General features: G+C 39.5%; 2 protein-coding genes across 8 annotated transcripts in view; one reads left to right on the top strand and one right to left on the bottom strand.

The window, feature by feature from the left end:
• LOC112454008 (carcinine transporter-like) overlaps positions 1-13,771 on the bottom strand; it is a 38,045-nt gene extending 24,274 nt beyond the window's left edge. Inside the window, exon 1 of the mRNA XM_025015138.1 lies at positions 13,669-13,771. The gene's annotated coding sequence lies outside the window, so the exon portion shown is untranslated. The remainder of the gene's footprint in view (positions 1-13,668) is intronic.
• A 2,532-nt stretch (positions 13,772-16,303) lies between these two features.
• Positions 16,304-26,017, top strand: LOC112454010 (glutathione S-transferase-like). 7 transcript variants are annotated; one of them, XM_025015144.1, is made up of 5 exons: positions 16,304-16,584; positions 21,573-21,733; positions 22,081-22,248; positions 23,115-23,257; positions 23,995-26,017. In XM_025015144.1, exons 2-5 carry the CDS (start codon positions 21,589-21,591, stop codon positions 24,160-24,162), a joined length of 624 nt encoding a protein of 207 aa, XP_024870912.1. In that variant the 5' UTR covers positions 16,304-16,584; positions 21,573-21,588; the 3' UTR covers positions 24,163-26,017. The 7 variants fall into 7 exon arrangements, with proteins under 7 accessions (XP_024870912.1, XP_024870913.1, XP_024870909.1 ...); XM_025015145.1 differs by having other exon boundaries at positions 16,304-16,580; XM_025015141.1 differs by having other exon boundaries at positions 16,305-16,584; positions 21,566-21,733.
• The last annotated feature ends 599 nt before the right edge of the window (positions 26,018-26,616 follow it).

Here is a 26,616-nt window from a genome sequence, read left to right on the forward strand (position 1 = left end):
CACACACACACACACACACACACACACACACACACACACACACACACATCTTGGTTTAGTTCTATTTCTTCGTCGATTGTATCAAGATATATGGATGTGAAAATGCATAGAAAACCAAATAGAAAAATATGTATATATATTTCTCTTTTTTTCTTTCACGCGCAAACCGAACTTTTAAGTATGGTCTCATTTTGCCAATCGGGATGCCGTCATTTTGTCGCAAAGTCGAGGATTTCTGGGCAATTTCGTGCCATCGCATTCAAATGAATTCAAATGCATCATCAATAATTCATTAAGCGGCCTGTCAAGGGCAAGAATCTCGTGTATCGCGGAAACGTGATTCATGGTGAGAACGCGAGGAGTGAATCGAAATCGTGAAACGGCAGCCCGGCGTCAGTTCGTCAGGTAAACACCCGATCGATAGCTCTTACGAGTGTTCGCCGGCTGATGCGTAACTTCCACGAGGAAGAAGATTCTCTTCGTGAGGAGGAAGTTTGTTTCCCCGAGACGGTTGCGAAAGGTTGCGGTTTCGCTTTGACGCTAGCTAAATCATCTAACGAATGCATGCAGGAAGGCTCGAGAAACTTCGTCGTTCACAAATAAAGCTTTCCTCAAGGCTTTCCTCGATATTGAGGAAGCGTCAAATCCGCGAAGTCAGGATAAGGAGATAAAGACCCTCGCGGGTTGCGACAAATGACGCGGACGCCCTGAATACAGAAATCGTTAATCCGACACGTTACACGGAGATTCGCGCCAAAAGGTACCAATAGGTACCGACAATAAATATCGCAATACCGCGAGATTTATCGTCGCGGAAATTTTGCTCCGCATGCGACGCTGTCCGTCAATTCAAATTAACGTTGCCAAGCTATATTTGGGAAAAGTTATATTTTCCGTTTTTTGACACTATATAATTAAGTTTTCATTCTTATCTCAGAAGCTCACTGTCAATTTTATTTCCTAATACGAATCTCTTCGTAACTGCGATTTAATTGCAAGTCAGGCCAGTATGAGTTAACTCGTATATGTGGCGTCCTAGGCAAAATCGCCAAATACGAATTAACTCGTACTTGGCAATCAACGTGTTAATAATAACAGAAGAGAGAAATCGCAACGCAGTTTTGTCATTAAAGTAAGAGACGTCGATCCGCGATCCTCCGCGCACCGCGTCCGTTTCGTATAGATGTATTTTTTTGCTCCCCTCCAACGAGCAAACCGCAAATTGTGCGTTTTCCGCCGCCGCGTACGCCTAAGCAAAAATCACGATGCATCTGCGTCATAGGCGACTTTTGATAAAAATCGCGACAACAACTCCGGCTTCTCCGTCGGGACGCGGAAAGGCCGGTTGTTTCAGGAATCGCGAATCGATCGACACATACGCGGGAAAAAAACGTTCCTCTCGAGTCTACGCGAATTTCATTTGAACACATCATGCGTTCTCACTCAACGAAAATACTCTAAGAATTGTTTCCTTTTTTATTGTCTTGGTCAGTATTAGGTTGATTATAATAACTGTTTTAACATCTTTTGTGGGAAATGCTTCACGATTTTCCGTGTCCCTAACAGTAAATGTATATTCTGAGAATGTTCAGAGGATATCATAAAGTATAAGATATTTATAAGGATGTTCTCAGTATATTGACATTCTTAGTATATTCTAAGATGTACAAAATATTAATGCTATTAGGGATCATTCTTGCGCAGAGGTAGTGCTACTCTTATCTATACTTTGTTCTAATTTTAGTATATGCCGAAGTATAACAATAACTTCGGTATATGCAAGTATATGCTTTTGTATATTTAGTATATATACAAGTATAACTATAACTTTTGTACCCAGTTTCTGTATTAAAGCCGGAAAAAATCCGGCGAGAACAAGAAACAGATACAAACTTCTCACCGATTTAAAATGATCGAATCTTCGTAATTTTCCTATCGACTATTGCGTAACGAACTGATGGATACGATAAAACTGATAAATAGAACTGGTCATCCAACAGAGCCGATGAAACTGATAGATGTAGCAGACGTAATATGGAGCAAAAAAAAGAGAGCCGGGCCTGTCACGTGCAGCGAGTTATAGACTGGTTGCCGCGGACACACCTCCGCGCTTTCGTATATATTAATTCGCATATTCATAAATTCACATTTATTTATTCGCAATTCACGTAATAGTTGCCTAGTCATGCGTCTAAGCCATAGACACACCCGCGAGGCGCGAAAAATCCGAGATAAATCGGTCGCGTTACACCTCGCGACGTTACGATTCGAGATACAGATGTATCTTGGCGATTATTCACGGCTAATCGAATCTTTTCTCTCGATCGCGCGTCGTCTTGACACAACATGCATGCACAAAATGACGCGACTGCGAATCGCTGCTCCACCGTGTCTCGCTTCGTTCCGCCCGGGCGCTTTCGTTTAAAGCGCGGATCTCTCCGCGAAATGTAGAAGAGACATTCGTGGAAATTAACTGTCCACTTTTGCGAATCTCTGACAGCCTTAACGAGGAATTTAGTAGAAAAGAGAGAGATCCGGCGGTGCGGCTCGGACGGATTATAAACCGCGTTGCAAAGGATTTATATTGCCTACTTTAGCAGCTACACGCGCGACAAGGACGATAACATCCGTGCAAACGTTCAATTGGAATTAATGACGTTCGTCGATTGAAATTGACGTCCCTGCTGGTACAACAATGACTTAATATAACAAGCACGATAACTACAATAATAACAATAATTTCGAAAGCGCTTATTTATCTACGTAACGGTTACTGTACCCTCGACAATAATCTTGCGTTTCGACATCGGCGTTGTATTTCCGACGTCAGTAGGTATCCCCCGCAAAATGAAAACATATCGGGGCACGTGACGCATGTATGTATCTCCGGCCGTCCGATCGATTATCTTGCCCCAATTTTTTCTCTTCCGTCGCTATATTTTCAATCGGACGAAGGGGGCAAACGACGAATAGGACGCTTGGGGGATGCCACGAGAGAAATCAGGCCGCGGAAAAATCATGGCCTCGGCAGCCGAGATTGGGCCGTTTTTTGCCGACACACAAAAGCCACGTTACGCGGATGCTCGACTCGTTTCCATCTCTCATGTCCGAGAAATGCTTTCTGGATCTTCGCATGATCACCGAAACTCACGGAAACTCGGCTCGGCTCAATCAGCGATATCGATCTGGAGAACCTGACGCGATAATGTACCCGAGTCGTGCAAGAGACATTCGAGAAGATCGTCTTTATTTATTTCGTTTCACGTGCCACCGAGAGCTTCAGTCAATTCAGGGAACACACAATCGGTGAATCCGACCGGGTATAAATCGAATGTGTAAGCTTGCGAAAACAGTTGCACAAATATATGGTGGATTTTCTGAAAATTTTGGAGCAAAGTACTTGAATAAAACCCACTTTTGAAATTACCGGTTAAAAACGTGCTTTAAGCCTTGAATATATATGTTTAAAAGATCTGTCATAGGGACCGGTGAAGAGAAGCAAAAGGAATTAAAACCTGCAACCGACATATTTGTTTAATGCGACAAAAACTGTGGGTTGCGACGATGTGGGTGTGCGTGCCGCGTTTTTATAAAAATCCACGCTGCATGGATCGTAATTAATATTTCAAATAGTTTGTTAAATGTACTTTATTTTATAATTTATTACAACACTAGCTTTTTCGCCCGCGCTTCGCGCGGGCTCAACAACTCTTCCTTCTTTTCCTCGAATAGTATAGTAATATTTACTCCCAAAAAAGTTTTTTTTTTAAAGAGACCTTTTTCAGACAATTTTGTATGGAGGCCCCTTGTCTCCGGACTCAGACCCCTTCCCAAAACCCTCTACGGTCTAAGTTAGAGTATCATGAGATGGTATACCAAATTTAGTTGTTCTAATTTAAAAACTGTGATAAAATAATAATATCACAAATTAAATTGATCATCAAATTCTAAACGCAACTGATGATAATAAATATTCTTTCCCAGCAGACATTTTCCCCTCGCTTCGACCCTTTCCCAAAACCCTGCACGGGCTAATTTATTAGACAGTAGACGATGTTTTTTCCTCGAATAGTAATATTTACCCGAAAAAAAATTTTTTTTGAAAAAGAGACCTTTTTTAGATAATTTTATATGAGAGCCTTCTTTTTATTTTTATTTTTATTTTCTTATATTTATTTACTCTTCATTGACACCATTTCCGAAAAATTAGACAAATTTTGGCACCGGTTTCCAGAAAATCGATCCATTAATGTATTGAGTAGTTCGCGGTCAGACAGACAGAAAAATTTTGGAACCGGTTTCTGAAAAAATCATTTTCGTGAAAAATGAAACCAATCGTGGCCATCCCCAAAAAATAAAATAAATTTTGGGCCCGTTTTTAAGATGAAAGAGTATTTTGCGATCTGAAAAATTAAAAAAAATTGGGCACCGGCTTCAAAAAAATCGGTCCATTAATAAAAAATTAAACCCATCGACACCATTCCTGAAAAAATTAGACAAATTTTGGCACCGGTTTACAGAAAATCGGTCCATTAATGAGTGAATAGTTCGCAGTCAGACAGACAGACAGACAAACATTAGAAAAATTTTGGAACCGATTTCCCAAAAAATCGGTAATGCTGCGGTCTCAAAATACGTCTACGGTCTAAGTTAGAGTATCATGAGATAGTATACCAAATTTGGTCGCTCTAATTTGAAAACTGTAGATTTGCATACTGGACAAACATATATACATTCATTTTTACATATATAGAGATATTATAATATTATTCAACTTCCTCGCTGTAGAAAATAACAAATTCATATATAGATTTTTTTTGAATATACAGAATTTTCCAGGTCAGGGGTCAATAAGCCTTCAGGGTCTTAAAGGACATTGAATTTGGAATAAAAAAGCTTCTATAAATATAGGTCCGGAAACGTTTAGTTAAAAAGTTAAACGCTAATAAACTTCAAAAAATCATATTTTTTTATTATTTTTAAAAGTATAAATAACTATTAATTGTTACACTAAAAAGCTATTAATTGTTACACTAAAGCAAACGCTACGAATGTAGTGTTTACACAAAGATCATTAAAAGGTGGTTTTTTCACGTGTCTACTTTTTTCATTGTTTTGAACTTATTTTCTTTTGAATGCCTTATCAGACTTAAATAAAATTAATTTAGTTTGTTATTTAATTACTCATCAAATTTATTTCGTTACTTTTTTCAAATGAATAAAGGATTTTTAAGGATTATTTATAAAAATCATCAAAGAAAACGTAATTTTTCGAAGTTCATTAGCTATAATTTTTTAACAAAGTGTTTCCAAACTTTTGTTTATATAGGAACATTTTTGTTCTAAATTCAATTTCCTATAAGATTCTGGAAAATTTTATTGACCTGACCTGGAACATTCTGTATATTTCTTTTTTGGAATTACGCATTCATCAAATAAGACCCACTTTTATGGGCTTTGGGCCATTGGGCTTTACTAGAAGTATGTCACTTTACAAAATATCTTTTTTGTTGCAGGTGATATTTATGGCCAAAATTAACAATAAGAAGAAAAAAGTAAAAAAATGTGCTAAGAACAATTGGGCCCAGATAGCTAGATATTTCCAAAAATGATTACCAAATTTAAGCTATAGATAATTGTGATATTTAAGAGTAGAGTAAACCTCCTTTCTTGTAATTAATAATTATTTTAATGATATAGAAAATAATGTTTAATTACTTTGTTATTACCAATTTATTTTTGATTGATTTTATTATATACAAAATCATACAATAAGGCCTAGTAAGAGTCTCAAAAACATTTTTTTTTGTTTTTTTATAATTATTCTATGCGAAGGACATATTTTATTTTTGTTATTGATTGAAATAAAAATTTTATTCTCACTTAGTGTACTTCAATATTTCCATAAATACAGTTTTGAAAAAACAAAATAAATTAATTAAGCCTTATTCAGTCCAGGTAGCTTACTCGAGAGCTCAATCTCGTGGATTAACAATTTCGTTAATTTTATTGATGCGTAGAAACGTTTAATGCGATATAAGTCTCCTCACATCTCGAATAGCAGCGCGAAACTGATTAAAATTCTGAGGCGAATAATTAGTATCCTGTAACTTTATATAATCTTCTAAGAAAATAACGTTGTATAATATCACCACGGTAACTAATATCAAGTATTCCAATTTTACGATTCCTCATGAAGAAACGGGGAAAAGAGGTTCGACTTTTTTTTCTCGCGATTATTACTACTTCTCCAAAACCGTGGAAATATAGAAATAATGATGCACATTAACAGTGAATATCGTAGTTATGTGAGATCGCTTTCTTTTCCTCTTAGTAGAATGCAAACATACTTTTCTACGATATCATAAACGTATCATTCCTAACAAAGCAAACAAGATAATGAGTAGCGAGTAATAAAAACGGCATTAATAAAGATGTTATCGAGAAATTGCTATTATATTATACATTTTTCATGAATACTCGTTAACGAACGTGTTCAAGTTTGCACATATCGCGATCGATGATATGCGTGATAACGCTAATAACCACAATTTTGCTTAAAGCAAGTCATTGTATTTGATTTCGTCATGTTTCGTCACGTACGATTGCGTGTAGCACGTATGGCTTCATTAAGAGGATGCTGGAGTCGTCTGTTTTACCGATAAATTTATCATTTTCTTTTTACTCATGTAGCGTCGTATTAATTTGACAGAATTAAAAATGCTGCTCCATAATTGCAGTACATCCCAGCCGGAACGCCGACGTCTATAGACGTCGAATTGACATCTTATAGATGTCGATTCGACATCTATAGACGTCGAAAAGACGCTAGCATTCCGGCTGGGATACATAAATGATTCAGGGAAATTCCTATTTTATATAAAAAACGAGAAAAAATTACGAAATTACAGATTTCCTTATCTACCTTTATCCTGATATGGCATCTCGAGTTACAGCAATCGCTGTCAACTCATCACAAGATGTGCTTCATATAAAAGATATACCATTGATGCGGACGTGAAAACGAGTTTCCCTGAATTGCATAACAAGAAAAACATCGATGAACCCTTCAAATCGAGATTAGAAGATTCTAATATAAGAGTACAGTATCTATGACGATTCGTGCGTATGTGTGCGTGCAATGTAGGTGCTATCCTTGTCTATATATCCTTGTATACAAGGACATATATAATAGTCGATAACATAGAAAATGGTAATTTTGTCAGTTATATAGACGACTGCTCCAGCATCACCTTAAAGACAGAAATATTGTCGCCACCAATACATAGCCGATTGGAATTAATGTTGAATCTCAAAGCTCATGTATCAATGCCTAGGATCAATGTCTAGGATCGTTGGCCGAACCCAAATACAATGAGAAAGTGTTATTTATTCTTCATCGTTAATTACGCGATAAAAATGTAACGGGGGCAAATCGCGCCGATCACGCTTGGTTTGCCGCATAATTATCGATGCGTGAAATAACTTTATTTCCGTCCGCGTCGCGAATATCTCTCGGTGACTGTCAACCGCGCGTGCATTATCGCGGTTTTGCATCGCGGTGTCTTCTTCCCCGGCCAACAGTCCTGACCGGTCCTGACAATTGTATCGCATCCTCTGTCAACGGCACGACAGCTGTCCTTATTCGGAACGATTTGCGCGAATCATTTTTGCGCGTGCAATTCACGTGTTCGAATGTCGAAGGTAGCGCAAAGGTCGCTATATTTAAATGCGGAACGAAAGCTTCATAGACGGTGTCTAAAGATTGACGTCAATTTAAGCGATAGACGGCAATCGATCGTTCCGCCAAGTGGACGATCGTCCGACACCGCTCTAAAGTAAGTTTAAGCGCTTTTTAATTTGCCACCGAGTGGCCGACGTCGCCGGGCGGAAATCGAACGATCGTCTCCGCTCTCGGAATCGAATCGTTTATAGCCTCCAGAGAGGCTATAAATGAATGTCGGGACGATCGATTTTAATAGTACAGCCGATAAGCGAGTAGATCCGTTCAAGGCGATATTCACGAATTTCCGTTGCCTGATTTCGGGCCTCTGGCACGAATTTTTTTATTCGCGTTTACCGAACATGCTCCAAACCGTCGACACTAGAGATGTGCAAACTATTCGAATTCGAATTTCTATTATTCGAATCCAAACTATTCAAAAATTTGAATCTAGATAGATAGAATACGAATCATCTCTAACAGCAAATGTATATTCTGAGAATGTTCAGAGAATATCATAAAGTGTAAGATATTATAATTAAGGATGTTCTCAGTATATTAAGTGCATCCTTAGTATATTCTATAGATATATATGACATTATTGCTGTTAGGGATACACATTGTCAATTTTATAAAATTATATTTCCCGTTAATAAGCAAAAGTACGATTATGTTAATAGGTGCATTCAGTGAGTGCATTCAGTATTATAACCGTTCACTAAGCGGCTAAATAGTCAAAAGTTTATTTCTAATTTTTTCATGCCCTGTGACTCTATCAAATTATAAGTAAAAGTTTGAATATATGTAAAAAAAATCGTATAAGCTATGAGTATTGATAACGTATCTTAAACGAAATATTTACATTTCGGACTTTGCATCGTAATATCTCCGCTCGTAAGGCACGTAGAGGAAAAAAAACACTTTTCCTATATAAACCGATTCCAAGCTATCAATTGAGCCTACTTAGAACTTAATCCATTCACTCGTTATTGAGATCTCAAAATCTCGGGTACTTGTGCAACTCGTCGGCTCGCGTAAAGATACACGACGATCTCGTGCTATCCGTGTACTTGGCGCGAGACACTACCGTGTCTCTTGATAAAATAAACTATATTATTTTATTTTAATTTTTATACAAAATGCTTCCGAACATTTGCGATAAACTTAAAGGGGTGTTAGATCTTGGTAAATTGAACAATTTTTGTTAAGTAATCCGTATCCGGCGACGTCTCCTTAAGGCGCTAAGCGTCGTTTTTAGCCTTGTTGAACACTGTTTGATTTCTGTATGGTTAGATTAGAATTTAAAAGAAATCATATGGTTTTTAATTTTATTTTCTTTATTTTATTACAACAAATGTTTAAAATGGCCACCTGCAATCTCAATACAAGCATATTGCATCTACGGTGCATTGATGCACTTTCTGGAAAATTCCAGGAGTATTGCGAATCACATAACATGCATTCATTATCCCGTCGATGAGCTCATTTTGGATATCGACAGGGGTCGTGTACACTAAACTTTTAACATGCCTCTATAAGAAAAAATCAAGGCACGTCAAATCCGGCAAACGCGCTGGCCAGGCACCAGGCCCGCCTCTTTCTAATCTTCCTATCCACCTGTCGCCGAAACACCTTGTATATGTAATTGGATAATGTTATTGGATATTGATATTACATAAGAGTATTTTAATAATTTATCTATAATTTTTTGCCTAATTATTTCAGTTATTGCAACATTAAATAAAGTATATTTTATTAGTTTCATATTAAGCATTTAAATGTTTTTTACTTTAAAAAGAATATATATTATATTATATAATTAAAATTATTTTTCCACATTAAAATATTCTCTTGTTATCTGCGTATTAAAATTCAATCTAATAATAATTATATTGTTAATTAAAAATTATATTTTGATTCAATTTGAAAGTATTTGATTCGCTTCGATTCGAATGAAATTTTGTCGACTCGATTCGATTCGATTCGACATCAAGAATCCTTGATTCGCACATCTCTTGTAGTTGACGTCTCACCGAATAAATAGATAATAAATGTTCGCACGATCGCGATATGATAAAAAGAGATCCGATTGAGAGTAGCAGCTTTGTTTGCACCGCAGTCCTCCTCTCGGGCGTTTATCGAGCGTTTCTGTAAAATATGGAGATGGCACGAATACAAATATCGAGACCGCACAGATACTTCGTAACCCAGCGATGCGTGAATACGTTTGAATCTAAAATTGTCCCAACATTTTGATAAACATTTTTATTGTCAATTGTTACAAGCGCGTAGTTTATGAAACAAAAGTACTTGTAATTTTATCGCGGAGCACAAAACAGATTAGTCGAATACAAAAAGATTATAGAATTTTTTCCAGTAAAAATCAACGAAGTCTTCAGCTTCATATTTTGCTCGCTTAACTTTTTAATGGTTGCTCAGTTTTAATTTGATTCATGTTAGAAAATAATATTAATGTATTCGGTAAATACATTTACACAACAACGCAACGTAATAAGAATTCCATTAATATAATTACTCCAATTTTTGTATATAAACTAAGAAATATTTTTTTCAGTGTTTTATAATCAAGTGTAAGTGTTGAAAATTTCTGCTTCACGGAAAGAGAAGAGAATATATCCGGAATGATATAGACGGAGGCAACGATACGGTCGATGAGAGAACGGTCCTCGCTGAGCTATAGAGCTCAGCTTAATTACGCATCAACGACGTTTTCGGGGTAGTTAAAGGGTGGCAGACAGCGTTTGACGGGAGGATGGCAGAATTGTATCGTGCTCAGCGAAGTTTTAATCGTGTCGCTCATTAACGCCGGTAACTACACACATCGTCGATCTCCATCCCGTTAATCCATTATAATTTAGCACGAGTTTCTCCCGACGGACGACGACTACAACGACGATGATGACGACGACGACGACGACGACGACGTGAATATGAATGCGGCAACGGATGCTCCGGCGCTCGGAGCAGTTTGCTAGCGATAGCAAAATGTTTATACAAAATGTTCCGCTGACGAAAATTAATCGCCGGAGCAACATCATCTTCCCGTAAACAAACGGCGTTTCTCGCAAGCGAAATTAACGTAGCGAAAGTTGCGAGAATTTCTGACGAAATGCGAGGCGCGGAAACCGGATTTATTCTATTTACATTATATCTTCTTTTTCCGAACTCGCGAGACGTGAGATCTGTAGAAGAGACGGAAGAGAAAAGAGAAGAATACAGGAAGAAACTGACGATATTCGTTCGACTAATCTGACGAGATTGGACTGATCGTATTTCGAAGTTAGCTGCAACGGCCGTGATTCGCGCGCGGGTTCAGGGACTCAGGCAGCCGAATGAAAATCGAATGAGGGAGGAAATCAAGTGGCATTCACACGATGAATTCTTCAGCGTGATGTCCCGAGAGCGCGCTTGATGATACACGTCGCTCTCTCGCGCCATGCGCGGGCAACGGGCGTTCCTCCGCGCCGACCGCGGCGTAAGCGCGCGAGAACGCGGCGCGAATCCGATTAAGGCGCATATTTTCTCCGGCAGAATCGACAGATAAACGCCTGCATTTCGATGCTGCCGAGGCTGCGATTCCAGGCTAACTAGCTGGCGTGACACGTATAGCTCTCGGCCGTTTCGAACCGTTATGCAACCCAGTTTCAGAAGTTCAGGAGGGAGGACGAGGCACGAGCGTTCGTCGGACAATGGTGCAACCCGAGCTACGTGGAGATTGCGATTAATCTTCTCAATTTATCCTACTTACCCTTCACCCTCCTCCGTCCACTTCCCGTCCCGATCGACCGGTGAAATACGCAAGATGCTGAGACGCGGAAAGGGGGAGGGAAAATCTCTACCCGGTTTCCAAAATTATTCCACGAGAAAATTCCGAGTCACATCTGAAGCGTATCATGGTTTATAATTTCAAAATTATGCTGTTTTAATTAAACGAACACTCGTGTATCAAACGGCATCTTAATAATTCCCGGATATATTAAAAAATCTTCTTTAACTATAATACTGTTCTAGTTATTGGAACGACGTAGTTTAGCGAATTTTCTAGAATGATTATGATCTTCATACTCTTCGTCGCACTTTACGTGCCGATTGCAATTAATCTCACTCTATTTCGCCACGATCGTAAGTTTTGTTCAACGAACGTAATGACGTCAGGCTTCGAAAGTATTTTATTAACTTCGATATCTCGACAATTTGTACGTAAATGTCACAAGAAACGATGATGCATATAGTTTAGTCAAAAAGTTTCCAAGTTTTTCAAAAAACTCATTTCAATTTATACGGACATGAATATTACTGTGCGCATGTAAATGCGAAATGTTACTCTCTAAAAGTGGAAGAGTGAAATATCACTCAAAACGAGTGAAATGCAAGTGTAACGAAAAGTGAAAATTAACCCTGTGCACTTCGAGTGATTCGCCTCTTTAAGAAAGGGTAAAATTGCACTCTATTAGTTGGAGTGAAATCGTACTCCATTTGAGTAAAAGGGCATTCTTTTCGAGTGCAGTAGATCGGTGTGTTCGTAGGAGTAAATTATATCACTCTACTAATTTTGAGTGGAAAATTTCATTCTGTTAGAGTCACTTATCAGTCGATCTTTAGTAAATTGTGATTATAGCTTTAGAGTGAAATCGTATCACTCTAAAGCTCCGGTAGAGTAACCGCTCTAATCTTAAAATTTGAGTGAAAAATTCACTCCTACCTTATGAGTACCCGTATTTACTCAAATTAGAGTGACTCTCTCTTTTGGAGTGACTATCGCAATCACTCTAATATATTAGTAGCGAAACCAATCTATGAGATTTAGAGAGTATGTAAGTGGCGTAAGCATCCACTAATATCGCGTTTTATTTGGATTAAGTGATTAGTGGTTTTATTGTATCGTACATTTCCTTATTTTCTATAAATAGCGAGATGTAAGAGCTTAAATACACAAGTGCTAAGTGGCGGGAAGAAATTATGACTGGCGCTTAGGATGTTATCGCGCGTTTATTACAAAAATGCATCATATCACACGCAAGAATTGTCGACAAAAATGCGCAGTCATAAAGATTTTAATTAAGCCTGTGCCTTAAGCACGTCCTGATAAAGCAGTGATTAAGAATACAACAACGAGAATTGAGGAATGGAAAATTATAAGCCACACATACGCGCGTGCAAGTAAGCGCGCCCACGTCAAAATTCAGTTAGAAGGAAATAATTAGTCTTTTCTATCTAATTTGTCATTCCAATCGATAGTAAACGAAACCTTTGATTTTCAAAGGTTTTTTGCGTTCTTAATTAATTAAAAATACCTTAATTAAAAATACACGACAAAAAAATCGATAAATTATACATCTCGAAGATACCATATTGATGATTTGTACAAACAGTAATTTAATTTGTTATTGTCGCGAGTGCGAGATGTGAAACAGTTCCGCGCGAGGAAAAAACAAGAAAAATACCGCTCGGTTGTCACGGTGACGGATGTCCCGTGAAATTGCAATTTGCACGCGTTTTCAACGAGCCGCGCGCGTCAGATCCATTCGAGAATAATACCTGGCGCAAAACGTTACGCTTTATAAACGGGCAAAGATTCTAAAATGTGACCGAATGACGGGAACTATTGTCCGTTTTAATTAAATTCAAGCAAATCTCACTGTATCTTGCATGATATTCGAGGCTTAATTGCTAAGGGATGATAAGCCCCAAATTCGTCGTGGGGTTTATCGTGAAAATAAAGACGGAGCTTTTCCCCGATACATCATCCGCGTGCTAAATATACATTTTCTCGAGTCACTAGCACGCTTACTTCCTTATCGCACGTCGTAAATCTGCGTTTCAGGAGGAAAAAGTCTCACCGGGATACGCGGTCGCGCGAACGCGAAGAAAATAGAATCGCACTGATTTTCTTCAGACAGCTGATCGATCGTCGATACACTTACGTCAAGATACGTCCGTGCTTTCAAGACAGCGTCGTCTTCGGCCGTGGAGAACGTGCGGACGAGAGCCCCACTGTTGTCAGCTTCGCTCATCACCGGCTAGCCTTGCACTAAACTGTCATTTAATTCGCGTTCGCCACGATAACAAAATACTCGCGAGCGAGCTGGGTGGAACGCGTTTTAGAGGCCCTGCCGGAATTCATCAGGGCACGCGCGGCACTCACGGCCGGCAATTCTTTGCCACTTTACCGCGACCCATTAACGATGCCCCCAGTTATTCTTCTGTAGAAACGTCGGATTTACGTAATCCGCCGCGAGAGAAGTAACGCACCAATTCTACGTCGGTTCTATCTGACTTTCCCCTTTAATTTTTCCTCTGCCTCTGATATTTTCCCAAATTAACGATCCTCGGATTTTCTTTGGATATTTAAATTAGAAAGAGACTTCAACAAAGTGAAAACGGATTTTTTTTCAGATTTTATCACAAAGTAAAATCGCAAAATTGCTTTTATTTTACAAAAAATGCAAGAGGTAAATCTCTATGTATGCGATAACATATTGCATCCCGAGAAGAATACTGTGACAAATAAAAAATACACAATTTTCAGGAGAGAGAAAACACAGATTTAGTTCAATTTTTAAAAATTACGAGATATCTAACGTAATTACAATTACGATATTTTGTTATAATAAAACTTATACTGTTTTTAAAAAGATCCGCTGTAAATTACTTGTCAATTTACTTATAACACTATTCATCCAGAAACTGCAATATAACCGGTTTAAAAAGAATAACGATGCTTCTGCCTCGTGCAGCAGATTTCGCATAGACTTGTGTGATTATATTATACTCTCTAAATCTAGAGTAGTTTCGCCGCTAATATATTAGAGTGATTGCTATAGTTACTCCAAAAGAGAATGTTATTACTCTAATTTGAGTAAATGCGGGAACTCATGAGGTAGGAATGAATTTTTCTTTTAGAGCGGCTACTTTACCGGAATGATATGATCTCACTCTAAAGCTATAGTGAATCATGATTCATTAAAGATCGACTGATAAATGACTCTAACAGAGTGAAATTTTCCTCTCAAAACTGAGAGTGACATAATTCACTTCTATAGACACTAATCTACTGCCACTCGAAAAAAGTGCTCTTTCACTCAAATGGAGCGCAATTTTATACTCTTTCTTAGGTCAGTATTCATATAATCAGATCTTATATTTAAGACCGTCTTAAATACAATCTTAAGATGTCATAAACCAAATCACAGAGCCGAATTATCATCTTAAGACATTACTTAAGACGATCATAAAATAAGAATCGACTATAAATACCGGCCTTAGAATGGCGAATCACTCGAAGTGCACAGGCTCAACTTTCACTTTTCGTTACTCGTTACACTTGCTCGTTTTGAGTAATATTTCACTCTTTGACTTTTGGAGAGTATATATTATAACATGTAGGGAACACCTTAGGCACACTTTTTATCGATTTAACTTAAAATTGAAATTTTTTAAGTTTTGACAATATTTTTGTGCGATATATCTAAATGATTTTCCAAATTTTCAAAGCATTTGATTAACTTATGAGAATCTTAGATATTTTACCTTATCGCTTTGTCGTAAAGATGTAATATTTTTGTGCGCCGCGGTTTGAATGTGTGTCATTCGTAATTTGCTCGAAAATCTGCTGAAAAATTTCCTCAATTTCTCGACATTGGAATCTTTTTTTTGTCTTGACTGTGATAACAGTAAACATTACGATAAAGAGGATTTAAGCTACGCGAGCAAACCTAGTGACCCCGATATTGGAAGAGGCGTCTATTGTGTGAAACTCACGAAGATGGAGATAACGTAATGAAACTAACTAGCTTGGTCTGACCAATTAACTGACCCAAGCACGACATAACATTTGACGTATGTACAGTCGCCTGTTCACGTGACTATTTACATGTGTGTGCATGTGTGTGCGTGCGCGCGCGCGTGTGTGTGTTGGCGCGCGCGTCTGAGATTATATGAAAATTCGCTGCGAAAAAAGATTACTTTACAAATCAACCGCGCGGAGCAATTAATGATATTTCACAATATTGACGTTAAAGTCATACAACATTTTATTATTCAATGTAAACGTTATATAAGATATGGAGATACGCTAGCGCGTAATTTATTTCTACGTCTTCACTTTCTTCGGCGCGCGCTCAAGGTAACATCATATCTCTGTCTGGCGAACCCAATTTGCGAATCCTTTGGCACTATTCCTGCTACATTATGCCGCAATTCTGGCCAGCACGTCTGACTATAAAGCTAAAAATTTCACTAAAAGTAGAAGCAGGGATCCGTTATCGCGCGACCACCTCGGAAGCATTTACCTGCGATCCGACAAGAGTCGTCAAACGCATCGATTTTGATTCCACCGACGCCTTTTTCTGCGCGAACAATTTCCACGAGCGAGATTTCCACCGTAAAAATCATCCAGTCGAGGAGTCCAAGGATGGCCGGAGTTTCCAGGCCACCCCCGGCCTGTGCAGCTCGCAAAGGGGGTGGAGAATCTGGCGGGTGGTATAAATTTTCTGAGGTTGCGCATCGTGCTCGTCGGAACCTGAAACTCGCAGTAGTGCCCAAGCACGAAGCAGAGCGCAAGTGGTGCCGAAGGAAACCGGTGGTCCTCTGCCGCGCAGGATTCCGGTACGACGGCTCAGTCGCGGTCCCGTGTTCGGCGCACGAGTGCACCTTATACTCGGGGTGGTAGCGGGATCGTACGAGAGCGCCGGAGTGAGTTTGAAATTCGTTCAACGCGACGACCGAGTGATTCAACGTAATTCTCGCGCGGCGCCTATTTATACCTCACCGCACCTAAAATCCAAAAGAAAACCACGATAATATAAACAATTCGTCACATTGCAGTTCGTTATTTGTTAGTGAGTTTATTTTCATATGCTTCGCTTGGCGCGTAATATATAATGTTTAACGCGAGTAGAAGATGTCAAAATGTCATTTATATTAGCAAGTAAATATTTAACTTTTACATTGTTAAATAATAGTTATCTTTCTTAACTATAAGTTTATTACATTCATAATTATATCTATATAGTTTCTAATTCTAATTAATTTAAATAACTTTATGGATTAATATAAATTTATCACGCACCGCTCTCGCGTCCCTTCGTGCACGGAATATAAAATTTTCAGATAGAACTAAAATCCCGCGATACATATTCATATCTCATTGTTTATTCACAATCCTCTCGCATGTACGTGCATATACGGTCGAGCAGTTTCTCTTATTTCGTTCAATCCATCTTTTCCTGACGTTAAACGTTCGATCCTCGTGCAACAACAGAGTTTTCTTTTACGCGTTAATTTTGGTTTCAAATATTCGAAATTTAAACTTCAATCTGGAGAATAATAAAAAGCTCGCTGTGTAGCCAAGGTGATAAATGTGGAAAAGGAGTATCACGGAATATACTTTCTCTCGCTTTATCTCCTTGTCATATTTCTGATATCGAATTTGGCGTCTCGCCAATGGATTAACAATTTCGTATTGAGGAGATTGTGCTTCCTTGAGAGGACCGAGTATCAAAGTATCTCGCAAAAGTAGTACTTCTGCAGGAATTGCAATATACGAACGTCGTTTTGTGTCTTGGGAGAATATCGCAGATACATATATCACGATCGTCGAAAATGGGAACAAATGTAGGTATTTCGCGAGTATTATTACCGGAGGATCTGGGAAAAGAAATGTTACTTTTTACTACTTACATGATTCTTTCCGTATCTCCGAGAAAATTGCGAATTGTAGACAGCGAGAGGACTTTCATTGCTATCGACGATACTAATATTGCGCGATACCGGAGTAATCTGAAACTACGTGTGTTCAACGAGCACAAAGGCGTTCCAGCGACTCCGACTGATTTAATGACAAATCCTTCAACGAACTTTAAATTTATTTTCTCTTGGGGGAAAAGATTGCGTGACTTCAAGAAGAAGATTAATAACATTCCGCTCGGGAGCTGAGAGAAAGCGGAGAGACGACGCGACCTCTAAATACTCGAGGAGTCATCAGGGCACGTTTATTATGGAACTTTTACGGAATGGATTCCAATCGGAATTGTTTAATTATTTCCTAGATTTCTATTGTGTTTTCTAGGGAAAACGGAGTAATTCCGATCTCGGAATCCATTCCGAAAAGTTCCATAATACGTGCCCGAAGAAGAACAAATTACGCGATCGCGGAATACAAACAATCCGGTCTTAGCCGACGCACGTTTACCGACTGTTATATGATTATATCGCGCTTTTTAATAAACTGAAAGGATTACAAGGCCGCGGGCGAGATGACACGGTGAAAAATACCGCGAGTAGGTTTCGATTCGCGAGAGTGTCAATATACATATAGATCACGTTGTGTATCTCGAACGTCGTGTGGTGGTGCGAAAACTCTGAGGTAGACATATTTTTCTTTCGCCGGATTTTCTGGCGAATATGATCGTTAAATGACTGTCTTCCAGATAAAGCCGGCCCAAGGGAAGGATGGAGGGCACCGTATCAGGTCGATATTCCTGTCGAGATAATTTCACGGAGAGCTTTTCATATAATCTCGCTTTCACCCGAAACTCGAACGTCCGCGTCGAAATGGTCCGGCATGACTAATGAATTCGCGTCGCGCCGGGGCGAACTTTCGCCGCGCACGAACCCCCGAACCCCGAACCCCCGCGCGGAAAAAGCGGGGCGACGCGACGATCCCGCCGGGGGGTCGGCACAACGTCAACATTAATACTCCTTCAGCCTTTGTACGATACCTTATACCATTCCAGTTGTCCGCCCACGCGCCGAATTAATGTTTTCGCAGATACGGGCCATTGATTTTACGTCAAATATGGTTAGCGGGGTTCGGCTATCGGCGCGACCTACGCCGACATTCGACTCGAACTGTCTGTTCGCACATGTTACGGCGCTAAATCGCTGGCTATCTCAGACGCCAAATCAGGACAGGCGTCGTTGGGAAAATCGTCGGATCTCGATGGAGTTTACGCCCGCGGTTTGGAGAGTGAAAGCGAGTCCTTTCTCATCATCACTTGTATAACGAGAAACAGCTGCTAAAGTAATATTTTTATCGCAGACATCCCAGACAACACCATATCCAAAATCTTAAAGACGTCTTAAAAATGTCTTTAAGACGTCTTACGTCCCGGTTTTGGACATGCGTGCTGTCTGGGATTCTTATTATGTCCTTCTTCGGCAGGAGAACAGAAACTAGTTGAATATTCTTCATTCTAATTCCGGAAAGCGAAAAGAAAAAAAATAAGAGCAAATATTAATTGAGAACGGAGTCGAATGGTATAAATGCAGGATTCAATCGCCCTGAGAGATTACATCCACTCGATTCGCGCACGTTCAAACGCGCCTGCATCCATTGAATTAATGCGGTAGATTGTATCCGCTCTCTGCAATGGACACGTTGCACACCTCGCGCAACAACGTCGCTCGTCACGTGTTTCTCTCGATCGGTGGGTGGAAACCGTCGGGCATGGAGCATTCCATCCAAGCAATAATCAATAAACGCATCGTTTGTACGCACAAATCCCCCAGTTCCGTGGAACTGTAAATTATGTTGCCCGTGTTACTCGTTAATTAGATGGATCCATTCTTTAAAAACTCCCCTCTCACGGGGGGTTGTTATTGTCGAGAGACACGAAATTGGGTCACGCCCGTTTATTTCGGGGAAAAGGTATAGAAAGAAACAGAATTAAATGGTCGAATCCCGGGAAACGGAGTTTTCTCCTCAAAGCCCTCCTTCGCGATCTACATTTAGCGTTTCTTATTTAGTGGCCCTTGATGTTTAATTGCGAGTATCGTGTAATTTCCTACAGGCCGTTTCTTACACGTTTGCACATTTGCACGCGTGAGAAATGAAAGCTTTGCCTCTCGAATGAAAATGACCTTTCCTGCGATCGGAAGTAATCGGATTAGAGGCAATTTCCGAACCGTAAGAGAACACACCGTCGAAAGGAACAACTTTAATTGAATACCCGCGCTCTTTGCTGAATAATATTATTTTGTTCTTTTACACGATAACGATGATGGCTAGTTTGAACTTCGCCCAAGAACGCTTATTTGCGGTTCTCCACTCAAACAGTTCGGAAATCAATTTCATCAGAGGGAATAATTCTCCGCTGCGAGAGATAGAAAAAAATGGATATAATTAAAGTCGAATTATCAAATAATTATCGCCGCGGAGAGCTCTCTCTCCGCGGAGATACATGCGCGGAGAGGTATATTATACGCCACCGCTGCGCGTGACCGGCAAATTCTTGCGAAGTTTTCTCATTTCGAGTTCGTTAACACGCTAAATCGCCGACTTACTAAGCACTTGAGTCGCGAGGGCGACTTACGCGTAACATGAATTATGTAGCGTTACCTTAGGATCGTGTCGCGTCCGTTAAATTACGTAATTCCGCCCGGACTTGGACTCGCGGACCGGAACCGATAATTACGGCGATGATACGGCGGTTATCGCGACGTAGGTAATAACGAGATCGACCGTGCGTCGAACTTTGGAGGTGGTAACGAGGACGCCAATTAAGTGGTTGACATGCAAAATATAAATGTGCATATGTATACGCATAGGATAGGTCAATAACGTTTATAGATAGGGCGCGCGCGCGCGCATAATATGCTCCGATGTGCACACATATTGGCATATGTAAACACGTATACATGCATATACGCGTGACGCACGAAATCCCGCGATTTCACCGAGGAAACTCACAGGAAGTACGCTCGCGTTTGCCAGTTCTGCCGCGGCTTATCTAATCCGGCGGGCGAGCCCTCGATCCCCGAAATTTGATAAAACCCCGCCGTTCACACGCACGTAATCACGCAACCCTATCGTTTATTCCCCGAAACAAGTCGACCGCCCGCGGTGAAGATACTCCAGATAGATCATATATAGTATCCTCACGGAAACGGCCGGGATCTATAGGCAATACTGTGAATTACCACGTAGATCGCCCACAAAGATAGAGCGTTTGGGCGCGATAAAGGTTGAAACGAAAATCAGCGGTATCAGGCGTGCAATACTGCGAGCACACAAAATACACTGTCATGCCTTTCAAGGAATTATTTATATCTTTATTGTGGGTTTTTGTGGGAAATTACGAGACTTCAAATGCTTAGATGAAAGTTTTAAATATAGTATGATAGAGTCCGACCGAAAATTTGATTTCAGTTACGGTTTCGGCCAGTTTCGGCTACAAATCGGAGTGCCTGGATTTCGGTGTTGGCCGAAATTGAAAGGCAGTTTCGGCGATGTAGCCGAAACACTGTATTTTCCACAGATTTTCCACAAACTTGTTTAAAAAATATTTTTATTTTATGTGTAGAAATTTTATTATTATTGAAATAATATGATTGTGATACTGTTATGGATAGTATTATATAATATACAGCTATACAGATTGGAATAATAGAATTGTAATATAATAGGATTGTATGATAATGTATCTAATTATTATTTTAATAATTGAATTATGATATTTATAAAGAAAAAGTATAGTATATATGTGCACGCGTAGGCTTTCTTAGAATTCCTATAAAAGTTTCGATTTTGGTTTCGGTTTCGGCCGAAATTAAAAAAGGGGTTGTTTGAGCGGGACTCTGATAGTACGAAACAATATCGAGGAATGATTACAATTGAAATTCCCTGAAATTACGATACTTTTTATTAATGCTGGCTGAGCGAAATGTCTCGTCTTGTTCTATTGTACGAATTTCGTTACGTTAGCCCTGTCTGACCATATCGAAGCCATTACTACTTGCTGCGTTAAAAGACTTAAAAGTAATTTAACGGCGATAATTAGCTTGAAATTGAAGTCGTAACTTTTCTGACACCTTCGGAAGTTTTCAGATCGCAAGTAAGAGAGATGGCTGTGGAACAGCCGAGGTACAAATTGATCTACTTTAATGCACGAGGTCGTGCCGAGCATATTCGCTACATATTCGCCTATGCGGGCATCGATTATATCGACGAGAGGATCTCCAACGACCGCTGGCCTGAGGTTAAAAAGTGTAAGTGCCAGAAATAGAGTTATAAAATAACTTGTTAGCGCAACATGTAAAATAATGCAACGCAAATCCTAGTTAAAACGCAGGAGATTTTATTCTAATTTAATTGTAATTGAAAATTAAATTCACATTTAACATAAAATATTCCAAGTATAACAAAACAAATATACTCGACTAAAAGCACGAAATAATTGTGCAACGTAACAACCTAAAATTAATCGGAGGTATATTGCGTACGCAGCAACATTTTTAATTTTTAACTCGAGCGAAGACAAATTGCTCCGAGTCCTTCGCTGCCACTTAAGCTCGCGCTTAAGCACGACCCGCCGATTGCTTTCTCTTGTTCCCAGCGATGCCTTACGGGATGCTGCCAGTTCTGGAGATAGACGGCAAGCCGATAGCGCAGAGCAACGCCGTGGCGCGTTACCTGGCCCGCGAGCATAATCTCGCGGGCAAGGACGAATGGGAATCGATGCTGTGCGACGTGCTGGTCGATACCTTGGGAGACCTGAAACAATGTAAGTGATACATATGCCCGGTGCAATCCATAACGGTTCCGGAAAGCCGCTTAGGGCCGTCAGCCCCTCTCCACCCTCTCCATCTCTAATCGATATTCCTTTTCGGCCGCGAATCCGCCTTCAGGTCGCGATTTCCCGTTATACCGAAGGATTGCCACCACCCAGCGACAAAAGTTTTCGAATGTCGTTCGATGTCGCCGTGCAATTTAATCAAATCCCGTCAAAGGACTTTTAGTAAGTTCGCACGAGCGTCAGTCGATAACCGCGATCGATGATGTTCGAGCAACTCGAGTTCGAAAAGAGACGTAGAAGATCGTACTATCGAAAATGAGACGGTTCAGCGAAGATGCTGCCCGAGATAGAGAGAAAAGTGCGCGACGCGGGCGCGACCGAGGCTAAACATAAATCTCCGGGAAAACTCCGTGATGGGTGCGAAAGTAGTTCCGCTTTCGCTCCTCTGAAAGACACGCGCGATCTCGCGCGACCTATATTTCCAGGCTCTTCCCGAGGTCGTAACATAATCGAGCGGACGGCTATAGTCCCGGAAAAGCGTTCCTCGCGAAATCTGACGTGACGGTGGTGCGTTGCGCGCAATTGGATCGCCGCCAGCGTGTAATCCCCGCGAGTAATAATACGCGCGACTCCAATATTAGACGCTATAACGAGACATTCTAGATTGCGGGATTGTTCGCGGTATCGGAGATTTGGGAAACCTGATATATTCGGTCACAAACAGCATTTGATAATATTCGGATATTCACGGGGCGTACGACGACGAACACTTTTAATGTCGCGATGTGTCACTTTGACGTAAGCTTACACGATAGGGATGAGCCACTAAAGCATGCGCACAATTTGCCTTTCAGTTATCTTTCAATATCGCACGGAGGAAGATCATTTTAAGAAAGAGGAGAAGAAGGCGAAGCTCCTGAAGGAAACAATACCGTTCTACCTGAATAAGTTCGAGCAGACTGTTGCCGAGAACGGTGGTTACGCGGTCGGTTCCACGGTAAAGAGAATGCCTCAGTAACGATCTTCACACGAGTCTGTTTAATTACTCTCTAAAAGTCAAAGAGTGAAATATCACTCGAAATGAGTGAAATGCAAGTGTAACGAAAAGTGAAAATTGAGCCTGTGCACTTCGAGTGATTCACCACTCTAAGAGTAAAATTACGTTCAATAAATTGGAATGAAATCGCACTCCATTTGAGTGAAAGGGCACTCTTTTCGAGTGCAGTAGATCAGTGTTCATAGGAGTGAATTATGTCTTTCCAATTCACTTTACAATTTTGAAAATTTTCACTCTGTTAGAGCGATTTGTCAGTCGAGCTTAGTGAACCATATGATTCACTATAGCTTTAGAGGTCGTATCACTCCGATAGAGTAGCCGCTCTAAAGATTTGAGTGAAAAATTTACTCCTACCTTATGAGTGCCCACATTTACTCAAATAGTGACAACTCTCTCTTTTGAAGTAACTATCGCAATCTAATATATTAGTAGTAAAACCTCTCTATGAGATTTAGAGAGTAGAGAAATATAAAATGAGTGAAAATAGAATATTATTTGCCGTGTATTTTTATTTGTTCGATGTTCTCTCGTCGTTGAAGTCGAATAGAACGACATATATAGGAGCTTGAACGCTCAGATGTCGAGTGTCGCGTATCTTTCAAGTAAGGCAGCTCCTTTTAGAATCGCGATAAATTAAAATTTTCCGTCTCGATGATAAGTTGCTCGTTGCTTTGCAGACCACGTGGGCGGACTTCGTGTTCACGGTGGCGTTAGAGAACTTTGAGAACATTTTCGGTGCGACCGCCTTGGAGAATTACCCGGCGTTACGCGGCCTGAAGAATCGAGTGCACGAAATTTCAGCAATCGCCGACTGGCTGTCCCGACGACCTCATTCGGAGTTCTGAAATGTCGCTCCAACGACGACGGCAATCGGAAGGCGACGTCGATGGCGCATCACAAACAAGCACATATCTGACGCTTGCAGCTCACTGTCCGACTGTCCTGCATCGCTCTGACGACGATCGATATATTAATCGCTGAGTAACACAATAAACACGATGCGTTTCGCGTCTATTTTTTTGGAGCGCGCTTTTTTTTAGGCTACCTATATTTACAATAAAGTTCTCTAAATTTGAAATAAATATCCAGACAGCATGTCTAAAATTGGGACACGAGACTTATAAGACATTTTTAAGACATCCTTAAGACATCTTTAAGACGTCTTATGATATGTCTAAAAAATGTCTTGTCCCGATTTTGAACATGGTGCTCTGTCTGGGTATTTATAATTAAGTTTTCTAAATTTTTCCGAACACTTTAAACTTCGAGATCGATTTGCTTGGAAAATGTTACGTCAACGTTTACTTTTAAGTGACGTTTTATTCACATGAAACAGTATACTAGTCCAGAGACGCATGCAGGAAAGATTGATATTATTAATTCGTATATCAATAGTCACAAAAATGCAACCTTGTTCGTTATTGTTAAAACAGAAAGAAAATAAGACAGCGCTATTGTTCTTATCCCAGTCAGCTTAATTTTGTCACACGTATGCGAGTTACACGAACTTACATATCATATAGATCGATCACAGATCGTTTGCGACACTTGTTTTCGCACAGCTATAGCAGATTATGCGAACAATGTGCGCATATAAGATTATTGTCGAATGGATGTCTAGGGTACAAATTAAGCTTGGTCAATGTGTTCATTTATCGCGCGTCGTGTGCGTCGTGTGATGCGTGAATGGTGCATCGTCACAATAATACGATTTCTGTCGCGATCGCCGAAAAAGACGAGATTAAGCGCGACAAGCGTGGTATTTCGAACGGATATCGTAATCGATCTCTTTTTTTTTAACGGATCCAAGCCGAACGAGCAAGCGCGAATGAATAAATCAATGAAGGCGAACGGTGCCGCTGTACCGGCGAAATTAAGGTAAGTCGTTTAATTGTTCGTGCTTGTTCGCGCTCGCTCGCTCGGTCCGTTTTTATACCGTTGATTGCGATATCACCCGTTGATTTCGATATCACGATCTTTATTACATAAGATCTTGATACTTCATAAAATCATCCTTACTTGTTTTGCACGAAATATATCTAGTCGAAGTTGAATGCGGTGTAATGTTACAGGGTAATACTAAATGTACGAAGAATAAAAGGATCTATTGCACGAATGAACAGCAACACGCTGTAAGTACAATTCCACATGAGTATTTTATGTATATAGAATTTTGCAGCCAGCAAAAGTGATGCAACAAATGCAACAAAATAGAATGCAGTCGATAAGATTAATTGTAACAAATAAAGATTCAAAGATAATTTATGATATCCTTTGCTTTTATCAATAAGACAGCGACTTAAACGTATTTCATAAGATCATCGTGTTTGAGCGAGATAACTGAACGAGAAAATGCGCTTGTAAAATACATCTTGTTAGAATAGGGCAGCGAAACGGTAGACTTTTTAATGTGCTACGATGAAGATGATAAAAAGCTTTGTCCTTTCGTCGACGCTTGAAAACATACTCGCGGGTATGGCAACATAGTCAATTATAATTATCAAACGAGATCTTTAAGAGCGAGATTTGTGAGTGTATACGTGAATGTACAATACATGTTGCAACGTTACGATGCGGTGTTATATATGTAATGTTAAAGTGTATTATTAAGTGTTGAGATTACAGATGATGTAATATAAATATTATTGTGATTACACGATGGGACAGCATGACTGATAATAATAACATAATGCAAACGAGCAGAGTCGCAATTGATGTTAATGTCACATATACATATATTCATATCAATAATGCCTCATCTATAAAGAAAAAAACATAAAATATATAAGCGCATTATTTGACTGGATCGTAAAATGCATTCGCATCAATTCGTTTATTCGTTTCTCTCGTGATGGAATTATTTTGTTTCAAGATTTGAATCGGTTTTTAACGATTACACAGGACTACAACAAAAATTTATTTAAAAATTAACTGAGACTAGGCAACCATGAATTATTAGGTATTTCTTATAGATTTTGGGTCACTGAATCCGAATTCGTAAACCGTTTCGTTCTATCACGTCTAGGTTTTTTTTTTATAATCGAGAAAAATAGTGAAAAATCTGTGAAATTGAAAGAAACGAAATTTGAAAAAAGAGCAAAAATATGACATCAAAATGCGGTCGTAGAACTGATTTAAATATATTTTGATAAGTTAAATAAAGAAATTTTATCTTATTGATGTTATGGGTATTTTGACATACAGGGTGTCTATAAAGTCAGTCTTCATCCCCTATATATTTCGGAAATAGTTCAAAATTATGAAAAATCGCGAAATATGTGTTCGATCATTTTGAGAAG

The sequence above is a fragment of the Temnothorax curvispinosus genome, unplaced genomic scaffold (genome assembly GCF_003070985.1).
Source record: "Temnothorax curvispinosus isolate PA1 unplaced genomic scaffold, ASM307098v1 QBEX01004775.1, whole genome shotgun sequence".
Taxonomy (NCBI): Eukaryota; Metazoa; Arthropoda; class Insecta; order Hymenoptera; family Formicidae; genus Temnothorax; species Temnothorax curvispinosus.

Excerpts from the sequence above, each read along its gene's own strand:
- LOC112454010 (XM_025015139.1), top strand. Across the intron at positions 21,734-22,080 it reads CTGGCCTGAGGTTAAAAAGT|CGATGCCTTACGGGATGCTG; the intron begins GTAAGTGCCAGA and ends TCTTGTTCCCAG. Across the intron at positions 23,258-23,994 it reads GTTACGCGGTCGGTTCCACG|ACCACGTGGGCGGACTTCGT; the intron begins GTAAAGAGAATG and ends GTTGCTTTGCAG.